Source organism: Podarcis gaigeae (genome assembly GCF_964106915.1).
Source record: "Podarcis gaigeae genome assembly, chromosome: 12".
In the NCBI taxonomy this organism is placed as follows: Eukaryota; Metazoa; Chordata; class Lepidosauria; order Squamata; family Lacertidae; genus Podarcis; species Podarcis gaigeae.
In genome coordinates this window covers 61,368,943-61,390,004 of record NC_139688.1, presented here as the reverse complement: position 1 = coordinate 61,390,004, position 21,062 = coordinate 61,368,943, and the positions used below count along the sequence as shown (strand labels likewise).

The window sequence follows — 21,062 nt, the reverse complement described above, 5'->3', positions numbered from 1 at the left end:
AGAAGAGAAGAACGAATCAGCTGTCTTCCCTTTGTCCTTGTCCAGGCCGCAGGTCAAGTGGCACAGTCCTGTGAAGAAATAGCTATGTCTGAAAAAGCTGCTTTCTTGCTTTTCTTTCTAAAAAAATCTGTCATGTGATGAGATGAGTACAGTGGTACCTTGGGTTAAGAACTTAATTCGTTCTGGAGGTCCATTCTTAACCTGAAACTGTTCTTAACCTGAAGCACCACTTAGCTAATGGGGCCTCCTGCTGCCACCATGCAATTTCTGTTCTCATCCTGAGGTAAAGTTCTTAACCCGAGGTACAATTTCTGGGTTAGCAGAGTCTGTAACCTGAAGCGTCTGTAACCCGAGGTACCACTGTATCTTCACTTTCAGTAACAAAGATATGACACCAGATAATCTCAGTTCTTTGGAAGGATTGTTCTCTCATCAGAGTTTCACCACTTTCATATCTTCCTTTCTGTATGAAGGACTTTGCTTTTCATTATTCGATCAGATGGTGTACACTAGATGAAAAGAAATTACCTACAAGTGAAAGTGCCTGGAAAGTATCCCCATCTTTCCATGCTACATTGATAGCAGGAATGCCCTCCCATTGTCACTTCAGCTGCTCAGTAGTTCAGACACTGAAAGCCTCCTAACACTGAGGCTTCTAAGACTGGAGAAGCGTGGACTCTACTTTATGACAAGAGTGGACTGCTTTTCAATAACTTCATCAGCTTAGGGAGTTAATGAGAATCACCCCATGTGTTGAATGAACAAATCAGGCTAATGGTTCCTGCAGCCACTTATATGAGTAGCATTTATACTGAACTGTTATTTATTTATTTTGAACAAAAATATTGCTCAGAACATAACTAAAAAGAGAATGTAGGTGGACCACTAAAATGAAAGCTACATAAAACAAATATTTCTTAATAGTGCATCCCTCTTGTGTACCTTGTGAGTATGAGGTTGAGTGGCATCTGTCAAGGATGCTTTAGTTGATATTCCTGCATTGCAGGGGGTTAGACTAGAGGACCCTCGGGGTTCTTTCCATGTCTACAGTTCTAGGATTCTCTGAAAATTATCCTGAGTTGAAATTCAGCTAAGCAGTTGCATTTACAAGCACTCAACATTTGCTGTCTAAACAATAGAATAATAACGGAATATAACTTCAGCCAAAGAACTGACTACCACTGTGCATCCAAGGAAGGTTGAACTTGGATTTTTCAAGAGCAATGTTACATTTTAAGGTCTGGCACAAAAGTAAGCATCTGTTTTCCAAAGGTGCAAAAGGCAGCAAGCAGGAAATCACCCTGAGCCCCCATTGCAGCTCTTTGGCTCTGGTCAGCCTCTTTTCAGCTAGGATACATTAGCCATACTTTTTTCTCCTTTCCTTAAAAATCCATGTCGTGCATGTGTTTCTATTCCTACGTAGGAAGGAGCCAAAGAATTTGCAGCTGCTTTGACTGCTGAGCGAATAAAAACACCGCCAAAACGCCCAGGAGGTCGTCGAAGGGGAAGGCTCCCAAATAACACCAGCAGGCCTAGCACTCCCACTATAAATGTGCTGGAATCTAAGGATACAGACAGTGACAGAGAAGCTGGGACTGAAACAGGAGGTGAAAATAATGACAAGGAAGAGGAAGAGAAGAAAGATGAGACTTCAAGCTCCTCTGGTGAGACAAATGTGGAGGGTTGCTGATTTTACTAAAAATAGTCATATTTTAAAATGCTTGTTTCTTCCAGTAATAACAACAACTACAATTTTATTATTTGTACCCCGCCCATCTGACTAGGTTGCCCCAGTCACTCCATATTGGGAGGGGGGATGTGTGTGTTTGATGGACAGGAGGCTCCTTACAGATTTTTGTATTCAAGTATCTGCTTGTGAAGGGACGCAGGTGGCGCTGTGGGTTAAAGCCTCAGCGCCTAGGACTTGCCGATCGAAAGGTCAGCGGTTCAAATCCCTGCCGCGGGGTGCGCTCCTGCTGCTCGGTCCCAGCGCCTGCCAACCTAGCAGTTCGAAAGCACCTCCGGGTGCAAGTAGATAAATAGGGACCGCTTACCAGCGGGAAGGTAAACGGCGTTTCCGTGTGCGGCTCTGGCTTGCCAGAGTAGCGATGTCACGCTGGCCACGTGACCCGGAAGTGTCTCCGGACAGCGCTGGCCCCTGGCCTCTTAAGTGAGATGGGCGCACAACCCCAGAGTCTGGCAAGACTGGCTCGTACGGGCAGGGGTACCTTTACCTTTACCTATCTGCTTGTGAAACTTTAAAATTGATTTGCAGCACTTTAATTCCTTGCATTATGTTGCTATAGATTCTGTGGAGAATGAGAGTTTGAAGGGCTGAGTTGAACTCCAGACAGTTCAAGTTTGTGTTTCAGGTTTCAGTGCTCCAAAGGATATGGTCTCCTTGTGTACAGGGCCCTGCGTGAACAGGGCACTCTTCCTGGGATGCTGAGGTTTAAAACCAAGAGGTCAAGTGTGGCAATCAGTCCATGCATGTCTCCTGCAGGGACGGTTGAAAAAGCTAGATTAGTCATTCTCCAACTGTGTATTGAGGCACGCAAGTGTGACTTGAGAGAACCTCTGGGGTACCATGAGAAATCAATTTAATTATACACTTAAAGGTTCCCCATAGGCTCCAGCCATGCCTCCTTCCAGTCTTGACTCCTCTGAGGGCATGTTATCCTGCTTTCTCGCTGAATCAGGTGTGAATGAATAATATGATTGTCTACCCCACAAGGAAATAGCTGTGTCGTTGCTCTGGAGGTGCTGCTAGTTTAAAGTAAAAATATTGTGTCCCTCAGCTGACAGATGTTTTGGGAACCCTGAGCTAGGCTACCTTTTAGGAGCTCATCTGGGGCCAAAGTCAAGTCAAATCATGTGCTTTTATATATGAAGCAGCAGCCTATTCCATATATGGTCTCTGTTTTTTTGTACATAGGTGTTATTTCAGGAGTCTTTTAAGAACTGCTTCAGTGTTTTGTTTTTGATATTGCAGAAGCAAATTCCAGGTGTCAAACGCCAATCAAGATGAAGCCAAATATTGAGCCTCCTGAGAACGTGGAGTGGAGTGGAGCTGAAGCTTCCATGTTTAGAGTTCTCATTGGTACCTACTATGACAATTTCTGTGCAATTGCGAGGTTAATTGGGACCAAAACTTGTAGGCAGGTAAGAGTGAAATGGTAACTAAAAGAGAATGCTTTCCAACTGAGTAGTGCCTTGATGCTTAGCCTTTTTTGTAGAGTTCAAGCAAATGACACACTGTTTTAATAAAAACCTAGTTGTGCATCATTAAACACCTTCCAGGCTCTAAAGCCACTGTTCCCTCCCTGCCCACCTCTGCTCCCTAGGGTTGTGCAGTTGCTCCACTCAGTAGGTCTGCCCCTTTCTTTGCTGCCTCTGGGGCTGTGGTGAATTTCCTCCTGAGCCACTGCTCACTGCTGCTCTGCTTACCTCTCTCCCATCTGTCACCTTCTGTGGAGGCAGAGGCTGAGTTAGCAAATTCAGTCAGTTCCTGCAGCCACACCAAGCCCCTTCTGGTTTACACTGTTTACATCCAGTCATGCCAGATGTAGCACAGTGCAGTGATCAAGGTTACCCTGGTTACCTCCCAAAAGTAGAGAAATAACTTTTAACAACAGGATTAATTAACAGAATTAATTAATTCATTATGTTAATATGTTGCCTATGTAAATATGCAGTCTCGCCCAAGGTGGAAGAAGCACATATATGCTAATGGGAATTGGCTGACGTCTGCCATTGAGGATCTAGTCCACAGTATGTTTGTCTTTACAGGTTTATGAGTTTAGAGTAAAGGAATCTAGTATTATTGCTCCTGCCCCGGCTGAAGATGTTGATACTCCTCCAAGAAAGAAGAAGAGGAAACACAGGTAAACCAATGGACTGCCGGCTTCCTGGCAAACTGAGGGCTAAAAAGCTTTTTAAGGGGAAAGAACAGCACTGAAAAAGTAATGCCACAATCAAACAGGTGGGGGACTAAACAAATATTAACTTTCCAATGTAGAAAACACATTTTTAATTGTATTTGCATGTTTTATGGCCTGATCACAAAATTTTCTGTACGTGAATATAAGTGCTTTTGGTAGATCAGCCACAAACCTGCCCATAAAATGACCAATGCAGTGTTTGCTCAGGCATTGCAAGCAAATCCTGGTGGAATTTTTGTTCTGGAAATCCCACCTTGCGTTTGTGGTCTTGTACTAATAATGTTTTCTCTTTACCTTGGAGTAATAAGAGAGTAAGCCACCAGCTTTTTCTCAGCTCTCTGAATGACTCGGTCACTATCTTTCTCATTAACACTCCCTATCATCCACTTTGGAGAAGCAGAGAATTCAAATTAGTACTGTGATTGTGATGTTTAGGCAATCACTGCCAATATCAATTTGAATCTGACCAGGAAGTGGTCTGACTATGATAGTGAGGTCATCACAACCCACCTCATTCCAGAGCACCCCTCCCCCCATCCTGTGGCAAACACCAGATCAAAGGCACTGCCTGTGCTACATGTTGGAGCCATGATTTACGAAAACAGCTCTCTGGCAGCCATAGAGTCCTGAAATAGCCCACTGAAGGCATCCTTGGTGTGGATGCTGCAGTCCCTCAGAGCAGGCACATTATGGAGGGGCGGGACAAGGACCTGACTGGCCAGGAAAAGGATATTAGATGAGCTGAGGCTCTCCAATGCCACACCACAGCTATAAGAGTTCTGATAGATCCTCTTGGTAAATAGGAAGCAAGGGCCTACGCCACCAGCATCAGAGCGCACCAGAAATATTCTTAAAATGCAAAGCTCAATAAAAACTATAATTTGCAATAAGCTATCAAACAGGCAGTAATGTAAAACTAATATGATTGCTGGGCATCAGGGATGGTGACCAAAATGCTAAACCAGCCAGCATACATAGATATACATGTGCACAGCTATGCCACTCACTCCAGCAACATCCAATTCACCCTTTCTTTCTTTCCAGGAGTTCCCCTACCCCATTAAGCCCCTCACACTTATTAGGAGATAACGAATCCCAATCACTGGTTGTGCTATAAGACTTTCACCCTAGTAGGCCACCCTCAATAGGATAGGCCTCTCGTGCCTCCGCTTCAGATATCCTGTCTAATTTTGAGCATAAGCCAAATCAGAGAAAGGCTTGCGTGGGTGGAGAGAACTTTAGACACACTATTGGTCCAGTAGATACTGTGTTGATATGACTTCTTTTCTTTATAACAATGGGTAGAAAAGAGTGCAAAACTCAGCAATGTACCAGAAAGCATTTTGATATGTATCATTCCATTTCAGTATTTAATTCATTGTCCAACCAAGTAAAGTGCCATGTATGATGTAAATAAATTAAATCTGGCTTCATAGTTTAGGAAATATCATGTATAAGATGCAATGTACCCCAGGCAATCCATCCATAAAGTTCCATGTCTGTGTTGATAAACTTAGGTTTTTGTCTCAATTTCCCAGCTGTAGAGTTAACAATGATTTATGATAGCATTGACTTTCAAAGACAAAGACTCATATACAGTGGTACCTCTGGTTGCACACGGGATCCGTTCCAGAGCTCTGGTCGGATCCCGAGATGCCGCTTCTGCACATGCGTGCAGTTTAACGCTTCTACGCACGCACGCACGTGCACACACGCACACACACACACACACACACACAGCGAAACCCGGAAAAATACTCCCAGGTTTGCCGTGCATGTATCCCAAAGGATATGTAACCGGAGGTGAACATAAGTAGAGGTACCATTGTACTGAGCAACTATCCAAATTGAAACGTACACTTAAATGTGTTTAAGCCCACTGAAATTGATGGACAAGCATACCTAACTGAATTGGATTGTGCTTGAAATGACTATGATTCAAATTGTAAAAATATTAAGATATGCACTGAAGTGAACATGAAATATTACACACACAGCATGCAGAATCATAGGACTTACTGCTTCCATTTTCAGTGATCATTCTATTCAAACATTTATTGTTATCTTAGTACATTTGTGTAGCCAAGGAGAGGCTGTTTGCATAGAGAAAGTATTGTGTGATCTAGCCCTGTATTGAATAGAAAGTTGACAGAATTCTGTACCCCCCAAAAGGTGTCCCTGTTCATTTGAAATATTCACTGATGGTTCTTAGGTAACAGTGTTTGTTTATTGAAGTTTTTTATTTACTAAGAAAAATACATGTACAGTATTCAGATAGATTTCTTTAAAAATGGAACATATTGAAATCTCTTGTTATCTTGACTTTATTTAGGCTAGCAAAAATAAACTAGATGTGTAAATAGAAATACAAAGGGTCAAAAGCCTTCTCATGGTTGAACTTTGAAATCTTTTATTTCTGTTGCCCCCCTCAGTCTCTCATTCAATATTTCTAGTACCGTTATAAACAGTAAAGGAGACAGGGGGCAACCCTGTCTAGTTCCTTTATATATACCAAAATATTCTGTTGTGATGTTGTTTATTACCAATTTTGCCTTCTGTTCCTTATATATTGCTTCTATCCCTCTTCTAAATTTCTCTCCCATTCCCATCGTTTCCAGACTTTTCTTCAAGAACTCCCATGAGATGTTATCAAACGCCTTTTCAGCGTCTATAAATACCAAGGCCGCTTGTCTGTCTATATTCATATCCAAATATTCAATAATATCTATCAGATTCCTTACATTTTCCCTTAATTGCCTCCCTGGAAGGAAACCCGTTTGATCTTTATGTATTTTGTTGTTCAAAACCTTTTTTAGTCTTTCTGCCATTATATCTGTGAATAATTTATAATCATTATTTAATAATGAAATTGGCCTATAGTTTTTCACTTCCAGGGTATCTGCATCTTTTTTAGGAATCAAGGTAATATATGCTTCCTTCCAGGTGTTCGGGATCCTTCCTTCCTTTAATATATTATTCATCACTTCTCCTAGCACTGGGGATATTTGGTTACTTAGTGTTTTATAGTATTTGGCCGAAAGGCCATCTGGCCCTGGGACTTTCCCACTTTTCATCCTTTTAATAGCCTTTTTTATCTCTTCTTGAGTAATAGTCTGGTCTAATATCTCATTTTCTTCTTTTGAAATTCGTTTTAGGTGATGCATTTGCAAAAAGTGGTCTATTTCTTGCTTTGTTTCCTTTCCTCTTTTATATAAATCCTTGTAATATTTTTGAAATATCTTTCTTATCTCTTTTGGCTCTTCCACAATCCTTTCTCCTTCCCTTATCCTACTAATCGTATTTTGTTTTCTTCTTTCTCTTATTTGCCACGCCAGGTATTTTCCTATCTTATTTGCTGACTCAAACGTTCTCTGATTCATCATTTTAATTTTCCATTCTACCTCTTGGTCGATTATTGTAGAAAATTTAGCTTGTAATATCTTTATATTCTGTTTTGCAATCTCCTCATTGGGGTTGATAGTCAACTTTCTTTCATTTTCCATAATCTGTGTTAGGATCTGTTCCTTCTTTGTCTCTTTTTCTTTTCTTACTTGACTATTTTTCTGTATTAAGAAGACCCTCATAACTGCCTTTCCTGCGTCCCACACAGTCTCTATAGCAGTTTCCCCATTTAGATTCCATTTAAAATAGTCTTCTATTGTCTCTGTTGCCTTATTTACAATCTTCTGATCATTAAATAAAAATTCATTCATTCTCCATCTAACCGTTCGGATATCCCTACCTTTTAGCTCAATGGAGACCGCATTATGATCAGATATAGTTCTTGGAAGAATTTCCGATTTAGTTAGATTTTGAGTTAGTTCCTTCGAAATCCAAATGCTGTCTATTCTTCCCCAACTCTGATTTGGGTTTGAGAAGAAAGTATATTGTTTTGTAATGGGGTTTTTAAGTCTCCACGCATCAATCAGTCCCAGATTGCTTACCATATCAAAGAAGGATCTCGGTAATTTACCTTCCTTCTTCTCATGTTTTTTTGTTGACTTATCTAGGTTTGGGGACACCACCCCGTTAAAGTCACCCATCAATATCATTTTTTGGTCCGTCCATTCCATCAATTTGTCTCCTAATTAAAAATAAAAGGCTGATTTTTTATCATTTGGAGCATATATTCCCACAACAATTATTTTTTCTCCCTGAAACACCATTTGAACAATGACTACTCTCCCTTGGTCATCTTTGTATAATAATTGTGGATCATATTTTTCCTTTATGTATATTACCACCCCTCTTTTCTTCACTCTATCTGATGTCACAAAATCTATTCCCAATCTCTTATTGCTTAGTAATCTCTTATGCTTATTTATTATGTGCGTCTCTTGGAGACATATTAAATCACAGTTCTTTTTCAGTAATATGTGTGTAATCTGATTCCTTTTATTTTTATTGTTCAATCCATTCACATTCCAGTTTAGTATTTTTAATGCCATCTGTTATATACTATTTAATTAACTTATTAAACCTATATACAATTTAGTGTTCTTTGTCTCCTTCCTCTAGTTCTTCTCTTTCTCCTATTGAGCTCTCCTCTCTTTCTTCTTCTTCACTCCCTCCTTTTTCTTCTCCTTGCTGGTTCTCTACCTCCTCCTCCCCCATCATTTTCCCCAGGTCCTTCTCGTATCTCCTTGCAAATTTTTGAAGTTCTGAGATAGTGGACAGTTTAAACTTTTTTTCTTTGAAATAGAATGAAATACCTTCCGGAAACTCCCATCTATACAAGATCCCATTTTTCTTCAGTTGATTTGTTAATTTTTTATATGGGTCCCTCCTTCGAAGGAATCTCGAAGGAATCTCTTTGTAAATAATAATTGGGTTTTCTTCAATATATAACCTTTTGACATAGTTCTGTTTCAAAATTTCGTTTCTTATCTCCAATGAGTTAAACATGGCTATTACATCTCCTGGCAATTTTTTCCCTCTGGCCTTGGCCGATTTTGTTCTTATTCGAAATATGTTTACCAAGCAATGGTTTATCTCTTCTTCTTTTCTATCTAGCCATATTGCCAGCTCTTTCACCACTTTAACTCTAATATTCTCATTTAGATCCTCTGGTATTCCTCTAAGTTTTAGGTTAGATTGGTTTTGTCGCAACTGCGTCATAGCCATGTTGTCCAACAACTCTTCCTGTGTTGCTCCTATTTCTTTAACTTCTAATCTAATCCTGTCCATCTCTTTCCTACTGTCTTTCGTATCCTTTTGAACCCTTTTCACTGAGTCCTCCAAAACCTTAGCTTTTACCGAGAGATCCTTAACTTTCCCTTTCAGTTCCCCTACCACTTCCTCCAATTTTTTGTCTAGAGTATCTTGTACCTCCATCAATTTTCTCTCAATATACTGTTCATTATTTTTAAATTCCTTTCTTATTTCGGCCATCAAGCTATCATAATCTCTAATTTCTCTTGCCTCCTTCCCCTCTTCTTGTCTTGAAGGCCTCCTTTCCACTGGTGTTGCCACCCCCTTCTTAGAACCGTTCGGCATTTGTATATTTAAGTTTAGTTCTTCCTAGTATACTGTATAATGTAATATACTATGTGGGTAAGATATAGAGGTAACAAGGTTAACAAGGTTAACGTCTCTCAGATATTACAACAGGATTCCAAAATTGACTAAATTGGTACAGCACAAAAATTAACCCTTAATTAAGATCAGATATTAATAATACAGTTTTAACTGTACCTAAATTCAGACACGTATTTGAATCCTCAGAGTCTTATAATTAAATGTAGTAAACACCTGAACCTCCAGAAACACTTCCAGATTCAGGGGGTTCTCAAACTCATGAGCAAGGTCCTGCGAAAACTCATGAGCAAGGTCCTGCGAAAACGTATTCTTTAACTTTGCATCCCGGGGTGTATGTCTCTTTAAATCCCGAGGAATCAAGAGAATCACAGCTGTCTCTGAAGCTCAAGAACGTATCCGGTTGGGGATGAAGAAGGCGGGTCCCCTTTAACTCACTCAATATGGCAGTCCTTTCACAGTCTCACCATCTTTAAGCAAACTTTAAACAAACTTTAAACACAGTCTCACAGTCCCTGTCTTTAAACACAGAGTGCTGCTAAGGCACCTATATTCCACACTCCGTTTAAGTCCCAATTCTCCCCAATCCTGAGGTTTAAAAGCAAAAGTCCTCCACCGAAACCTGTGCTGGCTAAAGCGCTCTCCGTCCCGATGAAACAGAAAAGTCTTTTTCCCCTCTCCCTAGTCAATATAATAGTTCAACTGTTGCCTTGCCTCTGACACTTTATACTTTGCGTCTGAGGTCTTTCCACCACACACTCACTGGCAGCTTGTTTCCTCTTTTCCTCTTTTGTTTCCTCTCTGCCACCGTCTTGCTATACTTTCTTTTCACCTTACCGCCAGGAATGGACGACTCCTCCTTTTCACCAATTATTTCTTCTCCGCTGGGTTCTTATCAAAACATTCCTTTAATCTTATCTAAGTAATTTCCAATATTTCTTTTGTCCCCACTGCTTTTTCCACAGTGATTTATAGCTACTTCCCAGCTTCTCCGCTGTTGTTGGAGGTCCGCCGCTTTCCCTCGGAGCTTGAGGCTTCACAGCATGGAGTCTGTTGCCTCCCCTTTACACTGCAGCTCCAGCCTTGTTAAACGCCGGCAACACAGGCGAGCACAGGCAGCGTCGCAGGGTACCTTGTCCCGCAGGATTCCCTCCTGTGGTTTCAGGGTTCACGTAGCCTTCGCGACCCCTCTAAATCTCCATGCTGTTCGAGACTCCCCCAGAGGAGTTATCTCACACTCCTTTTCTGCGGCCGCGGCGTCCCGGAAGTCCCTGAAATCTTAGCCTCTAACTTAACTGTAGGATGATTAAATACTGTAGAATAGTTTGACTAGTGAAAATATCTGTTCAGCCCAACTTCAGAGCAAATTTAGATTTCTGATAACATTTTAATAAATTTTATCTTTACAGGATATTTTATTACCCACATGTAGAAAATGATAATTTTTCTCTTTGTTTAGCTTGTTGTTTTACTTGTACAAGACAGGCTCTCAAAGACACTTTCTGAGATTCAGCTGGACAGTTGCATTTTCCAGCTCAGTACAGCCTGCCAACCTCATGCTCCATTTGTGTTTTTACAGATTGTGGGCTGCTCATTGCAGAAAGATACAGCTGAAAAAGGGTAAGCATATTTACATTCTACTTTATGTCCAGAAATTCTCAGAGGGTGTTTCTTTTAAATAACAATAATACTGAACAACCCGGGAAACCAGAGCATACAAATCCCTCTTCCAGGGAATCCTTGTAAACAAGCGTTCTCCCTTTCACACATGGCAGTTTCCTGTCTCTCAGGGCTTCCCAGTTGATTTCAGGGAAGCAAACTGTATCCCCCCCTAGTAAGGAATGTGTGCATAGGAACATGAGTCCTGGTGAGCAGGAAGATTTATATGTCTATTGCAGGTGGGGTGCTGAATTGCAAAGAAGAGGTAGGCTTTAAAGATAGTTTGAGAGAGATGAAAAAGTATAAGTTGCTGTCTTGTTAATTGTGACTTCTCTATATGTACATGTGTTCTATCTCTGTAGGCTTTTGATTCTAAAAATAAAATTGTGGCTTTGTCATCTAGATTTGCATTATCTGTTATGCTGCAAATACGCTGTGAAATAGACATGTTTGCAGTATTATGTTAATTTACAAGCATGGAAATGCTTTCTCTGTAATACATTCATAACGGTGTAACTTTAATACATTGTAAAGTAATGAGGCCCAGACAAGTAAACTCGGTTAAAGTCCTAGGTTCATTTTACAGTACGTTCATCTGTTCCAACTTGAAACTTTTAAGTATTATAGCTACGGTTTTCAGAGGATCTTTTCTATCAAATGCCATTTTCTTAAATTTGTCTTAATGTTATTTTTTTTATTCAGATGGGTCATCCAATCATGTTTACAACTACCAGCCATGTGATCACCCACGTCAGCCTTGTGACAGCTCGTGTCCCTGTGTAATTGCTCAAAATTTCTGTGAGAAGTTCTGTCAGTGCAGTTCAGAATGTAAGTGATTTTGGAAATGGGTATATTGTATGAGAGTCAATGCTTCCATGAGTTGGTGGAATTTAAAAGCTCTGGGAAGTTTCATGTCTTGTAGGGATGGAAGTGTTCAGACCAAACTAGATGCAGTGTTCCTCACCAAATACGTTAGGGGTTTGCAGATGGTGAAAAGTTTAAAAGGCTCTGTCCCAGGAAGTTCTGAGAGAGCCATTTTGCTATGACTATTTTCAAATTTGACTTTTGTCTACATCTTTTTTTTGGCATGTCAAAGAAAGTTATTGTTGCTATATGAGAAATGAAGACAGCTCCAGCTACGTACAGGCAACTCCCCATTTGCATGTGTTCAAGGCACTCACAACCACTGACACGTGCACTGTTTTCGGATCCGGAAGGGGCGGAAGGGGGTGGGCTGACACACACGGTGCCTCAGAACACAACCCCCACGCCAATGTAGATGATTGCCTATTTGAAAATACTGTCTGCCACTTCAGAGATTTATCAGGTCTCATGTTGCATGAAATAAATTTACTAGTGTGAAAATAAATTTATTTTAATGTACTAAGCATATCAAATTGAAGCTTAAATGACATTTGTAACTTTTCAGATGAACAAAATTCAGGTACAGGGCAGGTCTGTTCCATGCAAAATACAATGTTGGCCAAGCTGCTCATTCTTCCTGCTTTGTTCTTCTTAAAGGCCAAAACAGGTTTCCCGGCTGCCGCTGCAAAGCTCAGTGCAACACGAAGCAGTGTCCGTGCTACTTGGCTGTGCGTGAGTGTGATCCAGACCTTTGCTTGACATGCGGAGCAGCAGATCACTGGGACAGCAAAAATGTGTCTTGCAAGAACTGCAGCATTCAGCGAGGATCCAAAAAGGTGCTTCTACTTTTTATGCTAATCCCCAACAGCTCAGGAAAACGCCTCCCACTATAAAAGCAAGTGCTTTCTTGGCCAACAGTTTGGAATATGGTTTCTACTTAAACCAAATTGTATAGCACCACGTAGATTCCTTTAGAACTTTCACATTGGCCGTTTCTAATTTTTGACCCCAAGGGTGATTAACGCTTGTAATTCGTTTCATGGGATGCTGGAGACGGTGGATTGGGTATTTCCTCTCACATGACCTATGGCAGGAGCAGAGACTTGTGGGAGGCAGGCACTTCCTCCTCAGTTTTTTCTCCTGCCTGACTCAGTAGTATGGTTCGCCTGGCTCTCCTGCTTCTTCAGATAAGTTTTTCAATTTGGATCTCATTTTATTGTTGCTTTATTTTATCTAATCTTACTTAGTTTTAGCAACTTAACACCTGTCTTTGAGTCTTGCACGCATACACACACACACACACACAAAATATTTTTTTAGAATATATATCTTCCAAAAAATATTTTGTCCCTCCCTGCCACCATTTTTTCCCTTTAGCAACCTTAGTTCTTCTCGCTTTTATTTTATTTAGTTTACTTTCTTGCAGAGCGTCCCTGTATACTGCTCTCCTACAGGGTTGAATATGCTTGTTTTTGGCACACTGTGGCTCCGTTTTGCCGCGTGCCATTTTACAAATCAGATTTAAAGATAAGTTGGGGGGGCAGAATTCTACCTGAGGTTTTTTGCAATTGCATCTCACTTTCAGTGGCCGCTGGCCATTGAAATCACCACCTCATTTCTTTGGTGATTTCTACAGCCTTTAGCCATTATTTTCTGTATCATTTAAGGCTTCATATTGACTGCTCTCCTAGTCCGTGGCACAGCAGAAGGAGTAGGGGTTATTGTTCCTCAGCAGTATATTCTCCTCCCGGTTCGCAGTTGTGCTGATGGAGTGAGCAGGCACTGATAGATTGCTTCTGAACCTCCTAGTTAAGGAGTGATTCATTCATTCATTATTATTCTTTACACTTATTATTCTGTGACTTGCGGTCTATTTCCTCCTAGTCCACTTGTGACAGCATTGGAGAGACGTATATTTTTCCTTTTCCCATAGTCCACTTTTGTGGCATTGGAAGGGAATGCTACTCAGTCTGCCCTGTGAGGCTGCGTGCAGAACAATTCATTTGTTTCCATTTATTGATTTATTATGGAGCCTATACCAGGAGCCCCTGAAGCTCTTCCCAAAAAGGCTAAACAAAAGCTTAAACACGTCCTACCCTCTAAGGGAAATAGGCGCAATGAAGCTTCTACTACTTCTGTTGCCCCAAGAAAAAATATTTCAACTGCAGTTTTATTGCAAGCTAATGAGCCTGGCCCTCCACAGACTCCAGTTCATAGGAATCAGTCTGTGTGTGTTGCTATTGATTCTGCTCTTCCACCCTATGTTACTGGAAGGGGCGTTATATAGAAGATATATCTGATTCTGAACCAGAAATGTTAGGATTCACGGATGACCAGGGTGCAAAAGGGTCTTTAACATCACTCTCAGACCAGGCCAGCTTTCTCAGCTCCCATCTTTCCATTCACTCCAATTGAACAGTTGAAACGGGCACCGATTGCTTCATTATCAGAGGATTTACAGTTTAACATACAACCTAAAAAATCTACCTCTGTGGTTAAAAAGGTGCCCTCCTCTCAACGTGTGGCTAAATCGGGGGGGGGGGCTCTGTGCCCAATCCATTTCCCTCTATGGGGGAGGATTTATCTGATGCTGAGGAAGTAGCACTTTCTTCCCAAATATCTTTTCTAGAGTCAGAAATTGAGGCGGAGTGGATTGATAGTTCTGTCTTTCCACTAGATTGTTCCAGGAAGCTAATGCTCCTATTTTAAAACGCAAAATGCATAATGCATGCACTGGAAATGGCCCCCAAGCCTACCACAATTCCCAGTCCTGCCTCTGAGAGTCCAGTTACTCTGCTCATTGATAACCGCACAAAATCTAACTATATGCTAGTTCCTTCAGTGCTAAAAACAGTAGTCAAATCAGAGTTGGATTCCCCTATGCAGTCCAAAAAGAATTTATCTCTAGCCTGTAAACAATATGATCTGGATCCTGACTTCATATCATATATTAAGATACCTACAGTAGACAGTCCTGTTTTACTTTTGTCTTCTTGGAATCTTGTTCCCAAAGAAAGAGACGCCCAATTGAAGGATGTAACTGATAGGAAGTTGGAGTTTGCACTTCGAAAAATCCATGCTGCAGCTGCCCTGTCTATAAGGGCATCTTGCGCAGCATCTTCCTGCACACGCTGACGCTGGCAGTGTGTGGCTCAAGGACCTTTTGCACTCCCTTCCCCCAGGTGCCATTCATCAGCGCCAAGCCATTTCTAAACCTTTACAAGCGCAAGCCTTTATGGCAGACACAACTATGGACACACAATTTGCAGCTAGAGCTATGGCCTCTCAAATAGTGGCACAATGCATGCTTTGGCTTAAGAACAGACATGCTGATTCCGCGTCCAAAGTAAAGCTCTCTACTGTGTCCTTTGCTTAGGAGCAAAGGTCACTTCAGTTTCCTTATCTAGAGGGATTAGGGTGTGTATTTTCTTAGCTTATGATACTATGAAATTGCCCCACCCATCTCATATTTTGCGCAGTCCTCTGGGTCAGCCTCGACTTCTGCTGCCTTTATGGCTGATAAAGAGAGTTGTAGGGCAGCCACTTGGTCTCCTCCTTCCACTTTCACTAGGCATTGTGAGTTAAACTAAATGTCTTCAGCTCAGGCAGCTTTTGGCCGCACAGTGTATACCAAGTTTGGTAATCAGTGTGTCAGCCGTGTGGACCCACCCAGTTATTGGGAAGTGCTGTGGTATGTTCCAATCCACTGTTCCCAGCGTCCCATGAAATAAATAGAACAATTGGCTTACCTGAAGTGTAGATTTGTTAAATCGGGATGCTGGGGACAGTGGAACCATCCCTGTGATGGTCTGCAGTCACACTGGTTTTTTCCCCAATAATAGGGGTACTCAGTTGCTGCTCTATTTATTGATTTATGAGCCGGGAAGGGAGGGAGGCTGCTATTCTTTCAGGTGCTTCGGTGAACATTGCTGCTTGGCAAATCCAAAAAACTGAGGAAGTGCCTGCCTCCCACAAGTCTTTGCTCCTGCCTGAGGTCATGTGAGAGGAAATACCCAATCCACTGTCCTCAGTGTCCCCATTTCACAAATCTACACTTCAGGTAAACCAATCTTTCCTTTTAACTGCTTAATGATGACAACAGCAAGTGGGGAGTTGTACAGACACCACTACTTGTGATTGTAGGTTCGTGCAGTTGTGTGAACTGCTTCCGTGCAATAACCACCTGCACTCTAATAAGGATTGGTCCATAATACCGCCAGATATGGGTTAACTACCCCCCCAATCCTAGGCCACCTTTGAAGAATTTGTTCATGATAGCTTAAGTAGCTTAGTTTGCATGTAATGCTAAGCCCCAAACCATGATGTTGCACACAGAGGCAAGGATGTGGGTTCCTTATCTAGCGATCACGACAGCAGCACTCCTCTCCCAAACCTGCTGCTCCCTGGCTTCTTGGGGCTAAGCTGTGGTTAGTGTTGTTTGAACTTGGCTCATGGTTTGTCTTGCTCTAGACATACCGTGAGAAGCCAGCAAGGTTTGTTCTTACAACTTGAGGTTTCTGGGGAAGACAAATCGCAAGCTTGGGTTCAGGTGTAATGCTAAGACAAGCCATAGTTTAGCCCCAGGAAGAATGGCCTGGGAGTGGGCTGCTGCTGCTGCAATCCTTGCTCCAGGAACCCACAAATGTGTTTGTTCACACTTAGCTGTGGTTTGTCTTACTGTTATGTGTGAACAGGGCCATTCTTGTAGCAGGCAGGAAACTGGGGGGAGGGGAGCATTCAAGAACTGGCTTTGTACTTGCTGTTGAATTCCTGCTCCCATCAGCTCCAGCCACTGGGGTCAGGGGTTAGGGCTGGTGGGAGCTGCAGCCCCACGTCAGGAGAGTCACAGATTCCCTGCTCTAGGGATTGCTACATTAATTTCAACAGAAATTAGCAGATTCAGAATTCTTGTGAACAGGTAGTTCTAAAGTAACATAACTATCAAGAAGACTGCTACCTAATCTTTCATTTGTCACTTGCAAAGCCCTTCCTATATCCCAATACTGAACTTCCCTCTTGCTTGCTTTCCCATTTCCGTTCATTATTTAATGTCTGAAAAGTGGCCACACACTTTTAAAATAATAATTTTATGTATTTAAAGAAAACCAGGATTAGAGGTTATGGCAATATAATTCACATATTATTAATCTCCAGATACTGATTTTGGTGGGAAAATAAAATACATGACAGTAGAGCTGTGAACACACACAGCAGCAGAGGTGAACTAGTTATATAAAATAAATGCTATACACTGCTAGAAGAATGGTCTAGGGCCTGCCTTACCTGGGAGCATGCTCTGCAGGGATTAGCTCTTGGGATCGTTCTGTACCACCTGAGACAGTCCTTGTGTGCACACCCAGGTTCCATTCCTGGCGGCGTGGCTTGCAGAGCTGGACTCATTCTGGCAAGGAAGCTTTGGGGAGGAGATGCTCCTCTGGAACATGCCAGCCCTTCTGTCAGTCTCAGCCAGAGCGTGACACTATTCACCCAAGTAGACTGCTGACAGGAACATTTGTCTGAGCAAAGCAAGTGTTACTTTACTCCAGCTGGTTTCCTTTTCTGTAACAGCTGCATAGGTATTTGGATAGAGTTACATCTTTTCTGCATGTTTAAGGGGCTTCCTTTTTCATTCTGCTAGCATTTGCTGCTAGCACCTTCTGATGTGGCAGGCTGGGGCATTTTCATTAAGGATCCAGTGCAGAAAAACGAATTCATCTCTGAATATTGTGGTGAGGTAAGAAACAAAATTTGAATAAAGTTAGCCTTTTCATCTACTACTTCATAATCCAATCTTCAGGAAAGTCCTCTGTATTGCATGCCTCTTAGTTAATACAGTGGAGCTTCCAGATACGAACTTAATTTGTCGTGGGGGTCCGTACTTAACCCCAAAAAATCCTTATCGGGAGGCGCCACTTCTGCACATGCGTGCACAGCAAAACCCAGAAGTATACATTTTCTGGGTTTGCTGCATTCATAACTCAAAACTATGTTACCAGAAGGTAACGTAACCCAAGGTACCACTGTAATTCTGCTGTATGTCAAGCTGCAGTTCCTCAGACCTTTTTCAAATAAATCATGACTTTGAGAGACAGCAGGGACAGATGTGAAAAAGAGAGTAACTTGATTTTTATGCTGTTGGTGCAGATAGCCTAAAGCAATAGCAGACTTGCAAATGCTGACAGAATGTGGTGGTGGAGGATGATAAATTACTATTTTTTAAAAAATCCCACCTTCCTATTTACATAAGATGCCTTTCAGGGTGTACCAATAAGCAATACAAATCTTCAATAAAAATGTATCAACTTTATTGTTTTAACATATCAGCATGAAGTACTGCATGCCAAGGTTTAAACTGAGTATTAGGATACGCTTTCCCTAGAATCTTATTAAAAGTCAGTTTTGGCATGCAACTGCTGGAAATATCTAAATATAGTGTTACCTTGTTTCCCGAACTCAATCCATTCTGGAAGTCCGTTCGATTTGTAAAACGTTCATAAACCAAGACGCAGCTTCCAATTGGTTGATTAGCCCTGGAAATAATGCTGACAGCTGAAATTGACATTTGGGTTCCAAAAAACGTTCGCAAACTTACTTCCGGGTTTGCGCCATTCGGGAGCCAATTTGTTTGGGAGCCAAGCCGTTTAGGAACCAAGGTACCACTGTATCTGAATGCACCTGCCTAGAAGGCACACAGGTTTGATCTGGCTTTGAGCCCTGTGAGACTTTCTGCAAAAGTTGCCAAAAGGCAGTTTCTCTACTCAACTGCTGAATCAGCAATCGTGTAAAGATAGCTGGTAATTTGGGGGATGAGAGACAGTTCTGTTTGTGCATGTTACCAAAACAATGTCAAAATCTTCCTTTCAGATAATTTCTCAGGATGAAGCAGACAGACGAGGCAAAGTATATGACAAATATATGTGCAGTTTTCTCTTCAATCTGAATAACGGTATGTGTGCTACTCTTAATCCCTCCACTATTTAGCCTCTCTTGGGATATAAAAAATTGCTTGTTTTCATGTGACTGTTTCCAGCAAAGTGCATCCTCAGGTTTCAGACTGTAGGAGGGGCATGGGATCAGAACAGCATTTATATTTAAATTAGCTACCTTGTTGGGGGTGTCAACATTTAGTCCAGACTTGCATAGATTGTCACAACAAACCTTTTTAGGTGGTGTGATAAACAAGGCTATATATATAAGGATATATAAGGATATATATAAGGTATATAAGGAAAGCAGAGCCGTGATGTAGCCTGTGGGGGTGGGGGGCACAGGAGTGGTTGCTGCTGAAAGCAGCTTCTCCATGTGAACCAGGAAGTGACCTCTCCAGACAATGGAACATCTTTTCTTACCTCTGCGGCTGCAATCTCCTGGGTGATGTAGATGCCGTTAGGCATTTGAATGCGCAGGCGTACTCCGTCCTTTTCCCTCCCACCCTCTGAGCGGCCCTGGGCCCTGGCAACCCAGGCCACACCACTGAAGCAGAGAAAGTGTTTCATTAAAAAGCATCCATTGTTTGAAATTAAAAACTTTTAAAAACATGTGTAAGATAAGTTTCTTGTATAGCATTAGACACGTATGTAAGATTACAAGTAAACATTTTCATAGATAAACTGGCTGTGTTCAATGTTATTACAAGTTAAGCCAGAGACAATAGCATTTTAACTGTAGTGACAGTCTTCCAAATAGCAATTTCAGTGAATATTGCCATAGTATCCACTTTTCAGTCTGTTGCAGACATTTTAACAACAGTTTTTTTATTTAGATTTTGTGGTTGATGCAACAAGGAAGGGTAACAAAATAAGATTTGCAAACCATTCAGTCAATCCCAACTGCTATGCAAAAGGTGAGTGTTTATACATTTTACGGGAGTATAGCTAAATGAGCAAGGAATCCGATTAGCACTCAAGATATTTTAAAAGCCTTGCACCAACTGCACTTTTTGTTTTACAGTTATGATGGTTAATGGAGATCACAGAATAGGCATATTTGCTAAGAGAGCCATTCAGACTGGTGAAGAACTGTTTTTTGATTATAGGTATGTATAGCGTGTTCAATACCAACCACATTTCTCATTCAACAGCCCAAATTTATCAAGTGTTTCAGCGTTTAGGTCTTCGGAATGCAACCTGCTGATCATTTTACCAAGAAGGGAATGCCGAAAGTGTGGTAGCCAAAGAACTAGCAGATGACAGAAATGATTGACTACAGGAGTCATTTCTGTGCCACCCAGAAAATATTTCTGCCCTGACACCCAACAGCACTTGCTCCAGCCTGGGATCTTCCACAAACTGCCCTGTTAATCTGACTTGACTTGTGTAGAGGTTTTGAGTGGTAAACTCAATTTGCAGACAAATTGCTTTTCATCTTTATTTTTCCTTTTGTTTTGACACTTTAGAAACTCCTAAATTTAACAAATCATTTTGTACTTTGTTTCAGATACAGCCAGGCTGATGCCCTCAAGTACGTAGGCATTGAAAGAGAAATGGAGATCCCTTGATACCAACTACCTCTTCTGTAAAACAGCTGCCTTATCTTCAGGAGTTTCTAGTACTGTGGGCAATTTTTTTGAAGATTGAATTGATGCAATTTCAAATGCAGAATTTGCAAAGTACTGTACCTGTAATTTATAGTGACAAATTTTAAATCAACTTTTTATTGCCTTCTCACCAGCTGCAACCCTGTTTTGTACCATGGAACTTTTGCAATAATGCAGTATGGTACATTTTTAAACCTTGAATAAAGGATACTTGAACTTTGAATTTAAGTGGTCTACTTCCATCATTAATCCAGGTCCAAGCCTGGATGAAAGTGTGTTTGAGCTTTTGGCTGAGAAAAAGCTCATGTTAGGTACTCGCCATGACAGATCAAACTGAATGGTTAAGGGGTGATATGATAGCCATGTTCAAATATATAAAAGGATGTCACATAGAGGAGGGAGAAAGGTTGTTTTCTGCTGCTCCAGAGAAGCGGACACGGAGCAATGGATCCAAACTACAAGAAAGAAGATTCCACCTAAACATTAAGAAGAACTTCCTGACAGTAAGAGCTGTTCGACAGTGGAAT

At 41.3% G+C, this 21,062-nt stretch overlaps 1 protein-coding gene across 8 annotated transcripts in view; it reads left to right on the top strand.

Annotated features, from left to right (window-relative positions):
• The window catches only part of EZH2 (enhancer of zeste 2 polycomb repressive complex 2 subunit), a 62,799-nt gene extending 42,041 nt beyond the window's left edge, over window positions 1-20,758 (top strand). For 6 of the 8 annotated variants that reach the window (XM_083706286.1, XM_083706290.1, XM_083706289.1 and 3 more), the window contains 11 exons: window positions 1,424-1,664; window positions 2,993-3,162; window positions 3,790-3,884; window positions 11,056-11,096; window positions 11,838-11,963; window positions 12,657-12,835; window positions 17,638-17,733; window positions 18,864-18,945; window positions 19,762-19,842; window positions 19,950-20,034; window positions 20,436-20,758. In XM_083706286.1, coding sequence (XP_083562412.1) covers window positions 1,424-1,664; window positions 2,993-3,162; window positions 3,790-3,884; window positions 11,056-11,096; window positions 11,838-11,963; window positions 12,657-12,835; window positions 17,638-17,733; window positions 18,864-18,945; window positions 19,762-19,842; window positions 19,950-20,034; window positions 20,436-20,496 — 1,257 coding nt within the window. In that variant the 3' untranslated portion in view covers window positions 20,497-20,758. The remainder of the gene's footprint in view (window positions 1-1,423; window positions 1,665-2,992; window positions 3,163-3,789; window positions 3,885-11,055; window positions 11,097-11,837; window positions 11,964-12,656; window positions 12,836-17,637; window positions 17,734-18,863; window positions 18,946-19,761; window positions 19,843-19,949; window positions 20,035-20,435) is intronic. The other 2 variants (XM_083706291.1, XM_083706288.1) reach the window with 1 other exon arrangement.
• Window positions 20,759-21,062: the final 304 nt, after the last annotated feature.